The sequence below is a fragment of the Scophthalmus maximus genome, chromosome 12 (genome assembly GCF_022379125.1).
Source record: "Scophthalmus maximus strain ysfricsl-2021 chromosome 12, ASM2237912v1, whole genome shotgun sequence".
In the NCBI taxonomy this organism is placed as follows: domain Eukaryota; kingdom Metazoa; phylum Chordata; class Actinopteri; order Pleuronectiformes; family Scophthalmidae; genus Scophthalmus; species Scophthalmus maximus.
In genome coordinates this window covers 9,420,001-9,440,685 of record NC_061526.1, presented here as the reverse complement: position 1 = coordinate 9,440,685, position 20,685 = coordinate 9,420,001, and the positions used below count along the sequence as shown (strand labels likewise).

General features: G+C 45.3%; 2 protein-coding genes across 3 annotated transcripts; one reads left to right on the top strand and one right to left on the bottom strand.

The window, feature by feature from the left end:
* Positions 1-459: 459 nt before the first annotated feature.
* Positions 460-3,441, bottom strand: LOC118320107. Its single transcript, XM_035650874.2, has 2 exons — positions 2,246-3,441; positions 460-1,750 (listed from the first exon to the last, which is right to left on the bottom strand). The coding sequence occupies exons 1-2, from the start codon at positions 2,466-2,468 to the stop codon at positions 813-815; spliced, it is 1,161 nt and encodes a 386-aa protein (XP_035506767.1). The 5' UTR covers positions 2,469-3,441; the 3' UTR covers positions 460-812.
* Positions 3,289-18,964, top strand: lratb.1 (lecithin retinol acyltransferase b, tandem duplicate 1). Of its 2 annotated transcripts, none has more exons than XM_035650666.2 (20): positions 3,289-3,742; positions 4,442-4,542; positions 5,031-5,100; positions 5,230-5,360; positions 5,465-5,553; positions 6,271-6,370; positions 6,502-6,545; positions 6,857-6,934; positions 7,081-7,277; positions 8,427-8,491; positions 8,622-8,728; positions 8,813-8,915; positions 9,149-9,248; positions 10,280-10,319; positions 10,419-10,470; positions 10,870-10,978; positions 12,750-12,833; positions 13,078-13,195; positions 14,522-14,612; positions 15,915-18,964. In XM_035650666.2, exons 1-20 carry the CDS (start codon positions 3,313-3,315, stop codon positions 15,987-15,989), a joined length of 2,184 nt encoding a protein of 727 aa, XP_035506559.2. In that variant the 5' UTR covers positions 3,289-3,312; the 3' UTR covers positions 15,990-18,964. The 2 variants fall into 2 exon arrangements, with proteins under 2 accessions (XP_035506559.2, XP_047192201.1); XM_047336245.1 differs by having other exon boundaries at positions 3,307-3,666.
* The last annotated feature ends 1,721 nt before the right edge of the window (positions 18,965-20,685 follow it).

Genomic DNA, 20,685 nt, shown 5'->3' with positions numbered 1-20,685 from the left:
ACTTATTGACTGTTTGTGTAAATCCCTCATTCATTTGAACTATTACGGACGCATTAAGATTAAGTTTGTAAGTTATTTCTAATTCCTATTTTTATTAACCAGTAACACGGCAAATGGGATTTATTGATAGATTAATACAGATAATTGTTAAAAAACATATACTATGTTGTTCATTAAAGAAAAACAGCAGCTGAGAACAGTGAGATTTGAATACACACTAAGTTTGTTTGTAAGTCATCAGAAATCTGTCAAATGTTCATCTTATGGATCCACCTAAGTGTCTGATTGAATGGAAATATTTTTTTGCATATTCATGTAAGATACCAGTGAACAATAATCACACAGTTCTGGCACAAGAGAAGGACAAACAGAAACTACTGAGGAATTATCATTGAAAATTATTTTTTTTATTATAGAGAATATTAGTTATATAGAATATTTTAATGCTACATATGTGATCATTTCAGAATCACTGTGTACTCTATGCAATACAATGAAATACACAATAACACCAATATAAATACAACTACAGTAATAATAGCTAGGCAAACAATATACTGTATGTATGTATGTATGTGTGTACATAAGTTACTTAAATAATGTGAATAATAAAGATAAACTTATTCACACACACGCACACACACACATCACACCTCCACATCAGCCACGTAGGCGATGTGGAGGTGTGATGTTTTGTTTTTTTTCATTCCACAATTTACACTTTAACACACGCAAAACATTCAATTACCCGAGAATTACACAGTTTATCTAAAATAATAAATGTTCTCACATCTATTCTAACCGCTCTGATCTCAGGTCATGTAGTTTTCAGCCGTGCTCGTGTTGCGACTGAAACACGCCAGGGCTCCTGCTCTGTGCAGAAAGAGCAGAGGTAGAACCAGGCTACTAGGAAGATAGAGCCAATTTCCACAAATGAGCGCCACACATTGATTGTTTTCATTCTCTGACTGTAAGACGAAAATTGTGGAGGTAACAGCGAGTCCGGACGACCTCATCACCAGGGTTCCTGTTATGAAGAGAATGTTTTGGTAAGCCCTCTGCTTGGTTCGGTCGATCCGCTCGCGACGCCCACCCACGTTCCAGAAGCGATTCAGAACAGAAATGCTGCAGAAAGACACTATAATTATGATGATTGCGTTGAGGGAAAAATATATAACAGCGGGGAACCGAGGGAAGTAGAGTAAGATGACACCAGACACTCCCATGTTCAACAGCCAAACACACACAAGGCTGATGTTTCTGACCCTCACCCTGCCCGACTTTCCCAGTTTCAGGTAGGCGATGGGGTGAACAACAGCCATGTAGCGCTCCACACAAGTCAGGCAGTGAAAGAGAGTCTGTGCAGGGAAAATGGCGGCGGAAAGAAAGTACCCAGTGATCATCATCCAAGGACGACACACGAAGTTGGCAGAACAGGAGAAGAGGAATCCCAAAACACAGATAATCTCCATGGTGACCAAGTTGTAGGTGATGAAATCAGAGTGGCTTGTTGTTTCGGATGCAGCAGAGCCCTCACGTCTCCGTCGACAGAAACCCATCCAGAGGACAAGGAAGTACAGAGGGAGGATGAGGAGATTGGTGGCGGTGTAGGCGAGGAAGAGCGACGCGCCAACGGAGTTTCTTTCAAGGCACATGAAGAATTCAGGATAGACAGTGGAGTCTGAGTAGCAGAGGACAGGGAAGGAGATATTGGAGGACGTGTTGGCTGACATGTTTGATGATTCGGAGCCTGAGGGGGAGAATGAAATAGTGAGACAGTGGCCACGGAAGGGAAGCTAAGATCAGATCGATGGCAGCACTTTTCTTAGCCTTGAAATCATCAAAAAAAACATCACCATCACCAAAATGGTTATCTGGGTTAAAAAGCACGTTCATGTGTGATATTTTTACTATATTTCATTCTTTATGATGGGTTCAAAAATATCAGCTATAAAAACAAGTGGGTGCAACATGAAGTTTAGAATTTAAATAAGTCCTGAAATAGATCCTCAACTCAGTCTGTGCAAAGCACAAAAATCCTTGAATTTGAACCTTTTATATAAAATTGAAACTTTCCTCTCTCCATCAAGCCAACCGAAACATGAAAATGTACAAACACAGTCACTGAGTTATACATCATTACTTTAGCTTTATCCTTTGAATCTCAATGTTCTTACGTAGCATTCATGTAAATGTTATTCAATCTTAATCACGTTTGAAAAAAATTAAATAAAAATGGACCAACCTTGTGCAGTATTTATTTCCTGTACTGAAGCTTGTCCCTCACTTGAATGTTGCTTTGGATAAAAGCGTCTGCCAAGTGAATGCATGTAAATGTAAATTTTGTTTTTTATTTGGTGAACAGGTGTCCCGTCAGAATAATGATGAATGACAGTTTTGCCTTGGGTTGTTTTTATCTGTGTGGGATGGAAATTGACAGGTTCTTTGCATGATGCAAATCCCATCATGTCATCTTTGTTCAGGTTATTTTCCACTATTAAGCCAAAGTATTCTGACAGAAGTCATTTTTGTAAGTTTCTTTCCAACCGTTGTCCTTTTTAAATGTTGTTTTGTCCTTTTACTGGTGACTACACAATAACATGAAAGATTAAATAAAATAAAAAACAGCCATACATATCAATCATCAAAGACCATGATTGAATCTTATGTGTAAAGTATTAAAATACCAACATGTTCAGCTGCTTTCATACAATATGATTATATTTTCCACTGTAAAATTACCCGTATTTCATTACATATCAACATATAGAAAATAAAGAATTTGAAGCCTCAGTGTGTAATTTTCTTAGTTTTCTGGCAGCATTTGGTTGTAAAGTTGCAATACCAACTGAGCAACCGACAGGGGACACTTTATGGAGGCGCACCACTGATTCCATATCCGGTTTCCGGCAGCGTCTGAAAATTCAACGCAAACGCGTCGTATTCTGGACCGTTTAGTTCAACAAACGTAGAAACAGGGTGACTCGCACGGTCGAGTCCACCTCATGTTTCTATATCTAACTCATACATGAACACATGGTTATGGACAGTATATTCAATTCAGTGAATAAGTTCTTCCACATATTATACACTGTAGCTTTAAAGAATCCATCTCTAAAAAGTCCATCTTCTCAGTGAAAATCAGTGTCAACTTATCATGAGTCCTCTGGTAAACTATAATAAGTCATAATAATAAGTCTTAATACTTATTTAACCATTAACTACGTCTTCTTCTTTTAACCTGGCAGAGATCAGGGTGGTGATCCGGACGGACCGTTCCTTCACGTGTTTCCTGTCGGACTGTTTTTCTGGATGGACCGGTGCACCTTGAACCTGCAGTACACACCTCTCTTCTCTCCCTCTTTGGGTTTTTCCCTTCTTTCTTTCCCCTGCTTTCTTTTTCCCTCCTCCCTCCCTCCGTTGGTTCTTCCACGATGTCCGGCCTCACGCGTCTGCTCCGCCCCGGGGCCGCGGCCTCCAGGCGGCCGTGGCACCGCACCGACGCGGCGAAGTGCGCCGCTTCGTGCGGTTCGGACGCCGACTTGTCCGGCCCCCGCCCCGGCCCCCGCCCCGAGCGGCGGCGGTACGCGACCGGCAGCTCTGCCGGGACCCGACCGGTCCGGATCGGCTGCGCTTCCGGGTTCTGGGGCGACACCGCGACCTCAGGTACGGACGCTGAGAGCTGTCGCAGCTAACTGGTTAGCATTAGCTACACCAGCTCTTCCCACTGAGTTCAAGAACAGTGAGTTTGTTTCACATTTTCTTCTTCGGTGACAGAATCACAACCAGTCTCAGAAGAAACCAGGTTACAACGTGTTTGAATTTAAAAGGCGACAGTTTAATACTGGAGCTCGACCGATATGGGTTATTTGGGGCCGATGCCGATATCGGTACGAGATTTCCGATAGCGATAAATCGGCCGATACATTCCTACGTCGTGTTGAACGCGGTTGTTGAACTAAACAGTCCAGAATACGTCACGTTCACGTTGAATTTTCAAAAATGGAATGGAATTAGCGGTGTGCCACCGTAAAGTGTCCCCTGTCGGCTGCTCAGTTGGTTTCCGGGTTTGCAACTTTACCGACAGATGCCGCCAGAAAATTACAAAAGTTCCACACTGCGGCTTCGATGATAAGCTCTGATGAAGGTCTCACATCGGCCGATATACGATCTGTCAACCGATTAATATCGGTCAGGCTCTAGAAAATACATAAACAGATTGATTTCCAACAACAGGGAAAAGATGCTAGCTCATTTACGTTTGCATTCCCAGAAACATAGAGTAAAACGTATCTTATCTCCACACGAAATGAACCAGCAACCATCCAACCTCCAGCAAATAATATGTATGTAATAGGATCAATCTATTTCTTATTATGATGTAATACTATAGCAGCAGCTCCGGGCGATGACGTAACTGGTGCACGTCTTTTCCCCCCAGTGCCTCAGCTGATCTACAGCGGGAAGCTGGACTTCCTGGTGTTTGACTACCTCAGTGAGATCACCATGTCTCTGCTCACCGCCGCCAAGGCCAAGATGCCTGTGAGTCACGCCTGTGTGTGTGTGTGTGTGTGTGTATGTGTGTGTGTGTGTGTGTGTGTGTGTGTGTGTGTGTGTGGGGCAGATAATCAATAATTCTCAGCTTCTGATTCTTATACTAGGTACTTTTCCTTTCACGTGAAAGTTTATGCACAATTTGTTAGTTTTTTTTGCTCAATAAAAAGGGGATTTTGTTGGAAAATATGTTAACATTTATGAAATCTCTCATATTTCCTGAATTGTGGACGTGTTAAAATGTCTTAATGGTACAGTTGGCGTCATATGATGTCATAACTAGAGAGCACAAGTCGAATTCTATACTGTGTAAATGAACTCCTCACATTTAAAATGTAAAGAATCTGGATGTAAAAAAGAAAAAGTTTTGGTTTCATAAATATGGGAAAGGGAACTTGGATTAAGATTGGAGTTTGCTCAGCTCTAACTGGAGGTCTGTCAATGTTTACGACTCTTGTGTCCCGTCCTGGTCGTAGAACATGGGTTACGCTCCGGACTTCGTCCAGGTGGCTCTGGCCCCGTTCATTAACGACATCCACAGGAAAGGTGAGTGAATTTTGCCAATTCTGAAGCTTTTTACACCGATGATGATTATTATCATTGCCATCATTATCTGGACTCTTTATCTCGTCCGTTTCCACGGCAACCGCGGACTCACAGTCTCGTCTCTCGCAGGTATTCGCGTCGTCAGCAACGCGGGAGGCGTGAACCCTCTGGCCTGCGCCGAGGCCATACAGGAAGTCGTCAAGAAGGCGGGCCTTGACCTCAAGGTCGCTGTGGTGACCGGCGATGACCTCATGCCCCATGTGAGACCCCTCCTCCTCCTCCATACATCACCAACATCATCATGTTGTTGTTTTTTTAATTGTAAAATTGATTGATTGATGCAAATTGAATTGTGTCCTGTCAGAGAAGCAGCCTCGCTGAAGTAAAGATGGCAGACGGCGGGAGCAAACAACGGTTACCAAAAACGCTGCACAGCATGAACGCTTATCTTGGGTACGAACATGCCACACACACACACACACACACACACACACACACACACACACACACACACACACACAAAAGTTTAATTTATTGATTCAGTAAAGAAAGTTTTTTTTGTAGCCTTGCAATTGCAGTGTATCGCCTTTAGGGGGAGCCGCAGCCCCTCAGCACGCCTACGTCCAGTGTCCCTGATGAAAAGAGAAGTGTTCGATCCCTCAATGATCAGAGGAGATGATGTGAAGTGTGTTTACAATAAACACTCAGGCTCCATCCATGTTTTCTCTTTACAATCTCCGTACACACTGACACACCTGGAAACACACGTCACACGACTGTTCAGGTGTAAACAGGAAGCAACTCCTCTGCAGTTGGTTGCTTAGTTACAGTAAAATGAGAAACAGCGCGTGAGAGGAGGGGAGACGACGAGGTGGAACTGTTACTGGACAGAGAGTGTTAGCAAAAACTACCCAGGAAGAGAATGTGGGGCCGTCGTCTGCGTCATCGTTTACCAAACGTCTTAGTTTCTGTCCGTCCGGACTGAAACACAAACTAAAACGGGACCAACAGCAGCGTGTTCCCACAAGTCTCCATGTTAGAGGCTGGTAAACCGCTGAGTCGTGTGGATGGCAGGGCGTAACCATAGCAACAGATGATGCATTTAAAAAAAACAACCAAATCAGTGTGGACTGAGTTAACCTGCCTCTCTCTCCCGCTCTCTGTCCTCAGGGCCTCTCCGATCCGGCGGTGTCTGGATCTCGGGGCAGATATCGTGGTGACGGGACGCTGTGTGGACAGCGCCGTGGCCCTGGGGCCACTCATGCACACGGTACGTCTGATGAGGCCGCCTGGGTTCCCTCGAATAAAGGACCATTCAAACGTGTGCGTGTGTCTGTGTGTCGAGGAGTAGATGACAGTTTAGGAATGTAATGTGTGTTTGGGTTTTTGTATACGTTGCAGTTTGGATGGGAGAAGAACGACTATGACCTACTTGCTGCTGGGAGGTGAGCACACACACACGCACCAAGGGAAACAAAGAGCTCTGACGTCTGTTTACGGTCAAACACTGAACAGGCCAACTTCAACTTCCTTTTTCTTCTTTCTTCAAATTGTGAAAAAAAATGACAGTAACATTTCAAACATTTAAATCACCTTTTTGAGCTGTAAACAATGTGTGTGTGTGTGTGTGTGTGTGTGTGTGTGTGTGTGTGTGTGTGTGTGTGTGTGTGTGTGTGTGTGTGTGTGTGTGTGTGTGTGTGTGTGTGTGTGTGTGTGTGTGTGTGTGTGTGTGTGTGTGTGTGTGTGTGTGTGTCAGTCTCGCAGGTCACCTGATCGAGTGCGGAGCTCAGTGTACAGGCGGGATCTTCACCGACTGGCACAAAGTTCCTGACTGGTGAGAAAGTGTGAATTAACAACTCAAACAGTCCCTTAAATTAAGAACGCAGTCGGGCTTGTGTGTGTGTGTGTGTGTGTGTGTGTGTGTGTGTGTGTGTGTGTGTGTGTGTGTGTGTGTGTGTGTGTGCGCGTGTCCTCTCTCAGGGACAACATGGGCTTCCCGGTGGTCGAGTGTTCCACCGACGGCTCCTTCATCCTCTCCAAGCCGCCCGGAACCGGCGGCCTCGTCTCCTTCGGCACGGTGGCCGAGCAGCTGGTGTACGAGATCGGCGACCCGCGGCGCTACCTGCTGCCCGACGTCACCTGCGACTTCAGCCGGGTGGCCATCAAGGAAGTGCCGGGTACACACAAACACACACACACACACACACATACACACACACAGAGTTGAGGACGTGGCCACGGGCTGAACCGTCCACTGTTTTCATAACCCAGAAACGTTCGTCTCTTAACCTCAAACAAACGCGTCTGGATCTTTGTTCTCACCCCCGACTGAACCCGTCATCCTCCTCCGAACCTCCAATGAACTCTCCCATCAGCCACCAGTGATTTATTCCCCCCCTCCTTTTTTTCAAAACTAAACACGCATCCCGACCCCCATGTGAACTCCAGAAAACACCCGCTCGCTGATAAGAAGTTTATATTTTCCTCTTTTTTTTAGGGGGGTGGTCGTTAATAACTCGGGCCAAATCTGGCGGTTGGAATAAATAATGGTCCAGATGATATCTGCTATGTGAGCGATGTCAACAGAACCACCAGCTCCTGACTGATGGTGCACTGCGAATATTTGGAACTACTGGAATATATCAATAACAGTATTCTGTTGACACAAATTTAATAAGTATTTTCTACATTAGACTCATATGTGGTTTGCTCTTGGCGGAGAATATGATTGTCTCTGAAACCATCATGAACTTTAACAGTAATATTGATCCTCTTTTCATTTGGATCTAGGCCAAATCTCACAACACTCAAAAGATTTCAGTCTTGTAAATATGCCTCATGTTTTTTCATCAAGATTACTATGAATTATTCTCTGGGAAACTTGTGAAAATATATATTTTTACTTTTTGTCTCACAATGTTAAAGAAAGAGGAAAAAAACTTCATGGATCAGCTTCTCTCTGGCCGACGAGATGAAAACCTTGTGGGAGTCGCCGCGGTGCCGGGACGTGAACTCTCTCGCAGCTCTCGTTTTATCGTAACGATAAAAATGTAAATATTTTTCGGTCTTAATTGTGCCTGCGATGAACCCGCCGGCTTCGGTCGACCGCGCCACGACCCCGGTTGCTCCGGATGGAGGCGGGGACGTGAACCGAAGACGGACCAGCGAGACTTCAGACCCTTACCGGGTCCGAAGTCTCGCTGGTTTCAAGCCTACAAGTGGAGGAAGGAGTGAGGACGACGAGGTCACGTGTCCAGTTCCCACCTTTGACCTTTGAGTGTCCACATCAAAATGTCCTCATGGTGTGTGTGTGTGTGTGTGTTCAGGTGTAGAGGGAGGAGCCGTCACAGTGACCGGGGCAAAGGGCTTCGCTCCGTCACATGACTACAAGGTAAAAAACAGCATCGTCATCGTCCGCAGAGTTTTTCTTTTTCTTCATTTTTGTTTCAAAATTTCAAAAATGTCGTGACATATTCAAGCGGAGGAGTCTTCAACCGTAAACGTCCCCTCCTGACTTCCAGGTGTGTGCGACCTACATGGACGGTTTCAGGGCGACGGCGGTTTGTCCAGTCGGCGGGCCGCGGGCGGTGGAAAAGGCCAGACGGACGGCGGACAGCATCATCAAACGGTGTGTACAGGAGGCAGGTTGTGTGTGTGCGTGCGTGTATGTGTGGCAGCTCCAAGCTTCATATATGTGTGTGTGTGTGTGTAGGACAAAGCGGATTTTCAAGCAGCTTGGACTGGAAGATTTTAACTCCGTCAACGTCCAGGTCCTCGGAGCTGAGGACACTTACGGTGCCAACGCTCACACCAAGGTCTCTCTCACACACTCTCACACACACACACACACACACACACACACACACACACACACACACACACACACACACACACACACAGTTCTTCTTTCACTGATTCTTGGAGGAAACTTTAAAATGAAGTTAATTAAAAATTTAAATTTAAAAATTCAACACTGTTAATCAGTTTCAGATTTACAATATATTGTATGTATATATAATATGTTGTGTGTGTGTGTGTGTGTGTGCAGGGCTCCAGGGAGGCAGTGATCTGGATGGCCGTCCACCACAAACAGAAGAAAGCTCTGGAACTCTTCTCCAGAGAAGTTGCTCCTGCAGGAACCGGCATGGGTACGACGACAAACACACACTGACCTGAACGTCACCACACGTACACCTGAAAAGAAAAAGTCAAAATTCTCTGATTTCAGCTTCTTAAATGTGAATATTTTCTGGTTTCTTTGCTCCTCTGTGACAGTAAACTGAAAATCTTTGGTGTCGTGGACAAAAGAAAACATCAACTAGGGGGTTTGGTTTTCATCTGTTCATCTTCTTAATTTTTTATGGATCAAATGACGCAGCGGCTCAAAACGAAGACTAAATAACTCAACAGATGTTTTAGTAACTCGATAGATGACTTTGTATTTTGAAATAATGATTGAGTGTAGGAAAGTGTCTCATTATTATAAAAAGTCAGAGACACGTTTCATCTCTACCCGATTATCTAAAACACATTTAAATTTTTTGGGGGGTTTTACAACTAGTGCGTTAGAAAGTAAACGAGGAAACAACGTGAAGTGAACTCTGTCCTCGGTGCTTTCAGGTCCCAACAATTCTGTAGGAAAGAATCCTCCTACAGAGGTTGAACTCTGCTGCAAGCTCTTTATTAATAGATGTTCTTGCCCCCCCCCATACACACACACACACACACACACATACACACACACACACACACACTACAGTGGGGTATTCATCACCTCGCTGCAAACTCTGAGAGTGTGTGTGTGTGTGTGTGTGTGTGTGTGTGTGTGTGTGTGTGTGTGTGTGTGTGTGTGTGTGTGTGTGTGTGTGTGTGTGTGTGTGTGTGTGTGTGTGTGTGTGTGTGTGTGTGTGTGTGTGTGTGTGTGTGTGTGTATAGATAAGTAGGGTTGTGACCTCCTGATTTGAATTTTGTTTATGGTGCCGATGAGTTCAGCTCGACCACACACACACACACACACACACACACACACACACACACACACACTCACTCACACTCGGCCTGAACTCAGTGCGACTCCCGGGAGTCTGCTGATTCACGTCGGTGCTGTAAGTGGGAGTTGAACATCGGGTTGAGAAGTTCAGGATCATCCGCTCTAACCCCTCGTTCTCTCGCCTCACAGCTCCTGGACTCACCGGCATCGTGGGCGGACGTCCCCGAGTGTGAGTTCAAACCTTCACTTCAGCAGGAGAGCGGCGGTTCACACGGTCGCAATATCGCCCATGTTGTCCTTGTTCCATGTTTTGTTCACATGTTTCCAGGTCTCCTGTGCTGAAGCCGTTCTTCTTCTTACACCCCAAATCTCAACTGAAGGTCAGTTTGGTTTGAGTCAGGACACATTTTCTTTTTACTTAACAAAAGAAGAAAGAACCCGTCCCAGATTTAAACACATTCTAACAAAGGAGGAAGTTAATGAGTCAGAAAGGATGTAAAACATGGTGTCGACTAAATGTCAAGCATCTGCAGCCTGTGTTCATTTGTGAGTGTTTCTGTTGGTTTAGTATTAGTTACTTGTTACCTGAGAACTCAGTTATAGCTTCTGGTATTTTTCATTTTGTCACAAGAACATTTATCTATGAACATTTTTGTCTCGTCTTAGTTTTATCATTTTTGGTGAAACATTAACGTCAAATTGAAAATGTTTGGTGTCAGCTCTCCACTGACGACCTTCACCAACGACCAGACCTCTGATGTTTGTTAATGTCTTTGCAGGCGGACATTCACATGGCTGGACAGTTGGTGGAGTCACTGTCAGAGGCGGGACCAGACACACCTGAGCAGGAGGCTCCTCCCACTTCATCTGAGGACGCACCTGACGTCGGTAAAGGAAACACGTAGTCATGTGATGTGTTAGTTTTGTCATGAATTACTTTTGATGATAGGTTAGTTTCAGCCATTAGTCAACTTGAACAGGAAGTGAGACACCGGGGGATTCCTGGAGTTTTAATGGTCCTTGAAGGGGTTCCAAAGGGCCTTGAAAGGGTGATAGTGGTACGTGAGGGGGTTTGAGGCGGTCAAATGGACCTTGAAACGACTTTAATAGTCCTTTGGGTTGCTCAATAGGGCCTTGAGAGTGTTTTAAGGGTCCTTGAAGAAGTTTGAGATGGTTCAAGGGAGCCTTGCATGGGCTCAAAAGGTTCTTGAAGAGCTCCTTGGTCCTGTGTTGGTCTCAGCCGCTCCGTGAGTCGGCTTGAATGGCAATTGCAGGGTTCCAGGTTGTCCTTGGGGGCCCGCAACGGTCCTTGAGGAGGTTTCAAGGTTCCTCAAGGAAAAGGCACATGGTCCTTGAGCTTTGTCAAACGCCACTGGTGATCAAATGGACCTTAAATGAGCTTGAACACTGTTTAGAAGGGTTCCAGGCGTCCTCGACTCAACTCAGAACGTATAAAGGGTCCTTGAGGAGTCCTTGAGTGATATGACTAGTACCAATGGCCGACATATTTGAACCAACACATGCCAGCCAATCAGAAATATTTATTACCCGGCCTTTAAACTCACAGTAAGATTATTTATTATTAATTATTATTAATGAACATAAAGACGAGTTGGATACGAGAAAGATCTGTAACTGATGTCTGCCTAGAGGGGGCGACACTGTGTGTGTGTGTGTGAGAGAATCTCTTATTCCTTGGCAAGCTGTGCCACTTATTCCTCCTTTCACTCTTTCACTAACACTTTCCTCACATGGCTCTGCACAATACACACACGCACACGCACACACGCACACACAACCCAGTTTCATGTTGCTCTGACGTAGTTAAGAAACTTAAGTTATTTACAAATCAAAAGAGAACAAGCTGAATTGTGGGAAACAAAAAGCAAAACACACACACACCCACACACACACACACACTGAGTCCCGGCGTTTTCACATTCCATGCTGAAAGCAGGAAGCCTCTCCAACCAAGAGAATAGAAACATTCAAACTAAGGGAAGAAAAGAGGATAATTTATAACATTTATTTTCTTTATTGTTTCATTATTCTGGTTTATTTATTTTTTTAAATCATTGAGCATATTTCAAAAAAACAAGATGAAATCAGTTCAATGTGGAGGAGAAGTTAAGAATGAACACGTGTTTGCATGTGTGGTCCTCGAGAGTGTCCCTGGAGTCCTTGGGGAGTCTGAGAAGACCAACCAGATCACTTCAAGGATTTCCAGGGGATCTTTGCAAAGACTTTTGAGGTTGTTACAGGGTTCCAGCGGGGTTCCTTAATGAGACACTGGTGCTTGAGAGGCGCTTGCATGGGCACAATGGTCCCTGAGCTCAAGTGGTCAAGTGGTAGATTCCAGCAGTCCTCGATGGTTTTGGGGGTTCCAGGGGAGAAACAACCCACCGACCGGAGGGGAGAGTGAGAAAGTTTAAAAGCCTTGTTGTGTGTTGTTGTTTTATTATCACGGTCAGCTGAGCCAAACTCGTGTGTGTGTGTGTGTGTGTGTGTGTGTGTGTGTGTGTGTGTGTGTGTGTGTGTGTGTGTGTGTGTGTGTGTGTGTGTGTGTGTGTGTGTGTGTGTGTGTGTGTGTGTGTGTGTGTGTGTGTGTGTGTGTGTGTGTGTGTGTGTGTGTGTGTGTGTGTGTGTGTGTGTTGTGTAGACCTCCCGGCAGGACCACACAGCTACAGGCTGGAGGAACTGGCGTTCACCAGGAGCGGAGACAAAGGAGACTCGGCGAACATCGGTGAGGAAGAGCGTGTGATCGGACTGATGAAACCACTGATCGTTAAAGCCACAGTGTGTAATAATTCAGAAGAACTTGAACATAATGTCCATAACTGTGTTCATATATGAGTTAAATATGGTGAAATGAGGTGCACCGACCTCCGTGTGAGTCTCCATGTTTCATACGCATAGTGTACATATATATATATATATATATATATATGGTAAAGTATTGATTATCTTGTTCCTCTCTCTCTCTGTAGGAGTCGTCGCCCGTCACCCTCTCTTCTTCCCATACCTGAAGAAACACCTGACTACTTCTGTGGTGGAGGAGTTCTTCTCCCACCTGATCCAGCCGGGGGTTGCCGACGCCATCACGCGGTGAGAGAGAGAGAGAGAGAGAGAGAGAGTGTGTTTTTTGTATATAAAGAGGATGTGGTCGTGTTTGCGTGTACTGTTCTATTCAGCTAGTGAGGAACAGACACTTGAACCTCCTCCTCCACACACACACACACACACACGGCCATTAACAGCTGTGGTGTGTAATCGTTGTCAGACGTCGGCCTCCAGCAACAAGACGAACAATCAGGAAACACTCAGAGAATCAGTCCCCTGAATATGTCTGATATGAATTATGTCTCTGTGAATTCAGTGAAAACATATATATTATCTCACCATGTTAATTCACATAAACATTTTTGTTTACCTGTTTCGCTGTTGGTACCTGGACCTGGTGCGGATTCAGACGTACTTCTCTTTTCTTTTCTCCAATTACAAAAGAACATTTTTATTATTTATTGTGGAAATGCACTTGTTTGTTTTCTCGCTGAGGTTTTAACCACGCAGCTGAAGTCTGGACTTACTTGACGGAAAAAGGAGGAGGAAACGCGACTCAACGCGTTGTAACTCCAGTGTTTAAATCTGGACTCAAGATGAAAAAGTGGAGATGAACGGAAACAAACAAAACAAAATATATGAGCAGGTCGACGACAGGCGGCAATTTAAAAAATGTGACTGAGAGAAAACCACGGAAAAACCCGAGACGCAACGCAGCGTCCGTCCGAAGCTCCTCCGAGGTCCTCGCCCCGTGGACCGGCTGCTTGCAGGTATACGGGCCTGGAGGATTCTGGGAAATGGCCGACGTGTCTGAGCGGTGAGTCAGCGCGGCGGCGCTGTTAGCGATTAGCGTAATGAAGAGAGGTGGAGGCCGTAAAGCTCGCCGACCTGCGTCTCCTCTCGCACCCCGAAACGCCTCCGACGCTTCATTAGTGCACCGCCAGCGCTCGTTAACCCTGCAGGAGGCCCCGACACACACACACACACTTAAATACTTACAGACAGAAACACACTCTTGTACACTCACAGGTTTTTGCATACGACCCTTCCCCCATGTGTGTAACCACAAACTGCACACACACACAAACACACACACCTTAACATTGTGTGTGCAATAAACCACCACATCAACACATGGTGCCTGTGTGTGTGTGTGTGTGTGTGTGTGTGTGTGTGTGTGTGTGTGTGTGTGTGTGTGTGTGTGTGTGTGTGTGTGAGTGTGAGTGTAAGTGTGTGAGTGAGTGTAAGTGTGTGAGTGAGTGAAAGTGTGAGCGTGTGTGTGTGTGTGAGTGTATTTGTTCGACCATGTGGGGTTTTTTTGTGTGAAGGTTTGCGTCGCCGTGGTTACCGGGGTGTTTTTGTGGTTTTCAGATTCACTCTTCCCGGGATCCACGGCCTCAACTTCGTCCTGCAGAGTTCACTGGGTGGAGGAGGGGTGGCGTCCCTGCGCAGCGACCCCCAGGTAACACACGCACACACACACACGCACACACACACACTCGTGTCCTTCGAAGATGGGAAGTCTATCCACATCTATCTCCTCACAGAGATGGTATATATCGTATTTTCCCCCCCGAGGAGCCATGAGATTATAAATGTTTCTTTCTCGGAAACAGAGAAAAACGTTTAATTATAACTGCGCAACACGAGGTGGCGTAACGAAACATTTTCAGATGAGGAAAAAGACCAGTTCTATAAAAGTGTGAATGAAGAATGGAGTCATGAGAAATGTCGTCTCTCGGCCGGAGGAACCAAGCTCCTCGAGGCCGGAGATGAACACTCCGCTCTGATTGGACTAACGCTGTAAACACCACCACACGGCGTCACGGCAACAGCAGTCCAAAGTTCACATCAAAAATCTGGGAAATCGGGAAAACTTGCAAACCGACCGAGCGACCGACAGGGGGACACTTTATGGTGGCGCAAAAGACACTCACACCAGGTGACACCGATTACGCAAAGACAAAATTAAAACATTCCCGAGTAAGGAAAATCGCTCGTCTTACTTTTCTCTGTGGTTGTTTCCCGATCGTGGTATATTTTCTGTAACTAAGCAACCGGCTGCGGAGAAGAGGTTGTCACATGTTCACCTCGTGGTGAGGACACGCCCCTTTTGTCCTTCTTCTTTTCAACCTCCTCCTCTGTTTCTCTCCGTCGCTTGTTTAGAAAGTCCCGTAAAGTTTTTTTCTGCTTTTTTTACTGCCTCGCTGGAATCCACAGCACATCAAAGAATCACACACACACACACACACACACACACACACACACACACACACACTCTCTCACTCTCTCACTCTCTCACTGCTCGACACACACACACACACACACACACTCTCACTCACACACACACACACACACACACACACACACACACACACACACACTCTCTCACTCTCTCACTGCTCGACACACACACTCACACACACTCACTCACACACACACACTCTCTCACTCTCTCACTGCTCGACACACACACTCACTCACACACACACACACACACACACACACACACACACACTCTCTCTCACTGCTCGACACACACACTCACACACACACACACACACACACACACACACACACACACACACACACACACACACACACACACACTCTCTCACTGCTCGACACGCGGTCAATGTGCTGATCCACACACTCTGACGTTCAGACTCAGACGTGTGAAGTCAAACACGCCGGCGTCTGCAAAGCTTTGAGCTGACGTTCTTTCTTTTTTGTGTGTCGTCGTCGTCGTCGTCTTTCCTCTCAGGGCAAAGCCTTCGGTCAGATGCTGCTGGACGTGGAGCTCAGAGGACTGCCCGACCTCAAGTCGCTGGTGGAATGAGCGGCGTTGGCGAGGAGGCCGAGCGCTGTGGGCGAATGGAAGACGATCGCAGTGAGACATTCATCTCCTCAGACACACAGAGGATGTAATTTTACGATCATGTGCGCGAGAAAATAATCCAAACCTAAAGCTTGAGTTCACTTCACAAACCCAACAGACAGACGAGTCCACGCAGTCGTCAAGATCTGCACAAGGTTTCAGACGTTGGCACATATTCACAGGGTTCCAACCACAAATGTGAAAAAACAAAAAGGGAAAGTCCAGGAAAGTGTCAGATCAAACGCCACCACGCCATAAATAAGTAGTTGTTTTTTTATGAGGGGGGGAGTCTGAATGTTAAAGGTTCGACCTCGGGACGAGCTTCTTGAGAAACAAATCCGTCCCAAGACGCTCTGCGGCGGTGACCACCAGGAGGCTTTGGTTCGTTCAGGAGCAACCAACAAACAACGTCGTGTTCTAATAGTTCGTCCCCCACATGTCACGTTAAGAGTTTTTTTAAAAGCCGCTGGTCTGAGACTTAAAGAGGAGACGATGTCGTCGGCACAAGGAAAGTCGCAGGCTCCGTCCACACACCGACACTTGTAGGTTTTAAACGTTTCTCCGTCCCCAGAGGCGCCACGTGACCACAACGTGGATTTAAACTCCTCACCGGCTTCAGGGGAGCTGCCTCTCCGACCTCTGACCCTCCCCTGAAGAAGGGGGAAGCGGCGGCTTGGGTTTCCCTCGCAGGGGAAACAAAAGAATCGGCCCTGGCAGATCTCGGAGGAGACGCGTGCTCGCAGGCCTCGGGGGTCGACCGGGCTCAAACGCCTGCGTGGTTTCCAGCCGCGGCGCGTTCACCTCGACGTGACCAGGCTCCGATGTTCGCCGCCCCGCAGGAATGTGCGTCTCCTTCCACCACAAACCGACTCGGAGGCCTCCGCTCTGTTTGTCTCTAATTGCAAACAGGCCGAGTCGCTGCTCGGCTCCTGTCATGGACGAGAACTCCTCTTACCCACGTCCTCTGAATCATTTCCTCCGGCCGCCGCCGCCCCTTAACTTTTCCTTTTACGGTCTGTTCCTGGGTTTTCATGGAGAATTGTCTCTCCGACCTTTTGCCTCCTTTAATACGTTGGGAAACTGGTATATCAATAAGTATTTTGTCAAACAGACGACTCTGAACACATAAAGAGGGAAACCACATCAGACGCCTTCCCTCGGTCCTGACAGACACACAGAGACAATAAAACCATAAGTGACAACAAGACAGATCTCTCCAGACGTGATTGAAAACAGAGATTGACGAGTGTGAGGACGAAGATTCACACGGGAAAAATAAAAATTAATAAATCCATCAGAATGATTTGGGAGTTTGACAGATGAGGCTGAAGTGGTCATTAAATAAAATAAAAAAGGGGAGGTGTTAAATCAAATCTGTAAATTAAGACTGAATCTGTGTTTTTGTAAAAAGCCCAACGTGACATCACCACTTCACTTGAAAACGCTCTGACGTCTCAGTGATGAAGCGGAGGTCAGATAGATTCACATCTGTCCTCCATATTGTCCTTTTGTGTAGTACTTGGAAGAAACTCTTCATCATTGTTGTGGGACAACATTTTCTGACTAATTCTTCATCAGGCCTCAAAAAAATAAATAACGTGGACCACATGATGTTTTTTTCCAAAACACATCAGTTGTTGCTCATTTGTTTTAGTCAATTCTCCATTTCGACGTAGTCGACGGGCAAAACCTTTAGTTTCTCAAGTCCGAAGCAGCAGGGGTTCACTTCCCATGGTGCCGCTGCTCATTTACGAAAAATATGTTCTTATGCACAAGGAAATAAAGAAAAACACTCTGCAGTGTCTCTGAATATGGCAACACACACGACTACGCTACGGTTACACCTGGACGCCTCTGAAACAACCTCCAAAATAAACCGTGCAAGCAGAAACATTCTCTCTGAGTTTGCAGTAAACCAGTTAGCTGATTAGAAAAATGAATTCATATCAGCACCACTCGTGACCGCCTGTGCCAAATGTCACGGCAATCCGTCCATTAGCTGTTGAGATATTTCACGCTTTCGAAAAGGGTCCCAGTATTGAGCCTTGTTTATTTTAGCAGATTTAAAACAGAAGCAACAGAAGCATAAAGACCCGAAAGGTGACGGTCCAGCAAAGGGCTAACAAATATCTAACCACAGACGTGCCTGCATCCTTTGTAAGTTTTCTACGTTTCATAATAATCCACTCAGTACTTTATTGTAGATATTTTAGTTTGGACCAGTGTTGCTTTAAGGGTGAAAAAAAAGCAAAGGACCAAGAATGGAGCCTTGTGGAACACCAGATCATTTCTGTTTGAAATCTACTTATTAAAACATAGAACTTTCTTTTGGACAGATTCACATCAAACTGTAATTAATAACTGTAGCACTGATCCACTGAGAAGCCTCTGTTCTTCAGTTATTGAAGACAGTCTGTGGTAATCTATCCAGCAGTTGATGCGATCTGGACCATGCTGTTGCTAGTCGGGCAAAAAAAGCAGAGGTCCAAGAATTGAACCCTGTGGAACACCATAGATTAAAAAACCCTCTTATATCAGATTGTAGGTGTCACTGTGTTTTTGTTGAATATTTTAATAATTCTCAGGATGTTTTCGGCCTCACTGTGGAACCACATGTGTATTTTCTACCACGTCAGTTTGAGGTTCTCCTTCACGTTACCGCTCGTCGTCCATTTGGGGAAATTAACTTTTTGAATTAAATAAATTTCTTTAAACCACATGAGATTTAGCTCGTAGAATGAGAAAATTATTTTAGATTAAAAAAGGTAAAATCATGAGCAATTGTAACTTGTAAAGCAACTAACTCTCCTCTGCCTTGTATTTCGATTTTTCTTTCTTCTCTCTGCAAAGAGAAAACCACTAACTGCCTTGTGAGTGGACCTGTGTGATTTTGTAGATAATAACTGAAGAGATTAAAGATATTTATATGAACACCACTTCGGTTACAGTTGATTTTTGTTCGTCAGCCCCTCCCCCTTCATTGTCACATGTAAAAAGACAAAACTCGTTTTGTCAAGACAGAATCTAGAGTTAACTTCAACAGACGACAACATTATAACAACATTATTTTTGCAATTTACAATATTGAGACACATTTTGAGACGAAATTACAGTATATAATCAATGAAATAAACCAAATACATAATTATTACATAGTACATATAATTTCCAACTAAAGTCCAACTTACTGTCTTTTTTTAAAATCTTCTCAGCTTCCAGACGGAAGATGATTTGAGTGAACTGGTCCTTTAATGTGATCAACATTCATCACACGCAGATACCATGGGAACGTGTGTGTGTGTGTGTGTGTGTGTGTGTGTGTGTGTGTGTGTGTGTGTGTGTGTGTGTGTGTGTGTGTGTGTGTGTGTGTGTGTGTGTGTGTGTGTGTGTGTGTGTGTGTGTGTGTGTGTGTGTGTGTGTGTGTGTGTGTGTGTGTGTGTGTGTGTGGAACCGTTTGTCAGGACGTTGTCGTCCTGTCACGGAGGATAAAAGGAGATTAATTACATCTCATCCGTCACTTTTCCTTTCTCTTTCTGGCGTCTGCGGCTACGTCGCCGCCCTCCGACAAGAGCCGTCGCCTTCTCCCACGGATCAGTAACAAGTTTCCACTTTAATGGAGGATTTTAAAAACCAGCGAGGGGAAAGTTAGAAAAAAAGAAAAGATGCTAATTTAGTTTGGGTTTGAAATGATGATGAAGACGATGATGGTGCAGGTTTTTATCCCAACAAAGTCCCACAGCTCCTGCCCACACTGCTGGAGGGCATTAGCACACACACACACACACACACTCACACTGTCACTCAGCCCCATTCACCTTTATCCTGCGGCTCAGTCAGGGTCACATCAACACATTCAGCAGCCAAATCTCTTCCATCGACGGTCATTCATCACCACCCAGCAGGGGGTGAGTGTGTGTGTGAGAGAGAGAGTGTGTGTGTGTGTGTGTGTGTGTGTGTGTGTGTGTGTGTGTGTGTGTGTGTGTGTGTGTGTGTGTGTGTGTGTGTGTGTGTGTGTGTGTGTGTGTGTGTGTGTGTGTGTGTGTGTGTGTGTGTGTGTGTGTGTGTGTGTGTGTGTGCGTGCGTGCGTGCGTGTTTCCATAATCTACCCCTAATCCCAAGAGTCCTCTTCTTCTGTTTTGAAGAAGAGGAGTAGGAGGAGGATGAATGGCTGACTGTCTTTAGGGAAATTACCCATCATGCTCGGGGCCGTGGTTCCTGCCCAACGGCATTCAGGCGCTTGGATGAGCATTGACGTGACTGTATATAAAGACCATCACTGACTGTATATAAAGACCATCACTGACTGTATATAAAGACCATCACTGACTGTATATAAAGACGATCACTGACTGTATATAAAGATGATCACTGACTGTATATGAAGACGATCACTGACTGTATATAAAGACGATCAGTGACTGTATATGAAGACGATCACTGACTGTATATAAAGACGATCACTGACTGTATATGAAGACGATCACTGACTGTATATAAAGACGATCAGTGACTGTATATAAAGACGATCACTGGCTGTATATAAAGACGATCAGTGACTGTATATAAAGATGATCAGTGACTGTATATAAAGACGATCAGTGACTGTATATGAAGACGATCACTGACTGTATATAAAGACGATCAGTGACTGTATATA

What these genes read in the sequence shown, in the direction of transcription:
- LOC118320107 (XM_035650874.2), bottom strand. Translation starts at nt 2,468, where the DNA reads ATGATGGGATTTGCATCATGCAAAGAACCTGTCAATTTCCATCCCACA. An exon ending in GGAAATAAATACTGCACAAG is followed by an intron (nt 1,751 to 2,245) that starts GTTGGTCCATTT and finishes TCTCCCCCTCAG; the next exon opens with GCTCCGAATCATCAAACATG.
- lratb.1 (XM_035650666.2), top strand. Translation starts at nt 3,313, where the DNA reads ATGGACCGGTGCACCTTGAACCTGCAGTACACACCTCTCTTCTCTCCC. An exon ending in GCGATGACCTCATGCCCCAT is followed by an intron (nt 5,361 to 5,464) that starts GTGAGACCCCTC and finishes GTGTCCTGTCAG; the next exon opens with AGAAGCAGCCTCGCTGAAGT. An exon ending in ACCCCAAATCTCAACTGAAG is followed by an intron (nt 10,471 to 10,869) that starts GTCAGTTTGGTT and finishes ATGTCTTTGCAG; the next exon opens with GCGGACATTCACATGGCTGG.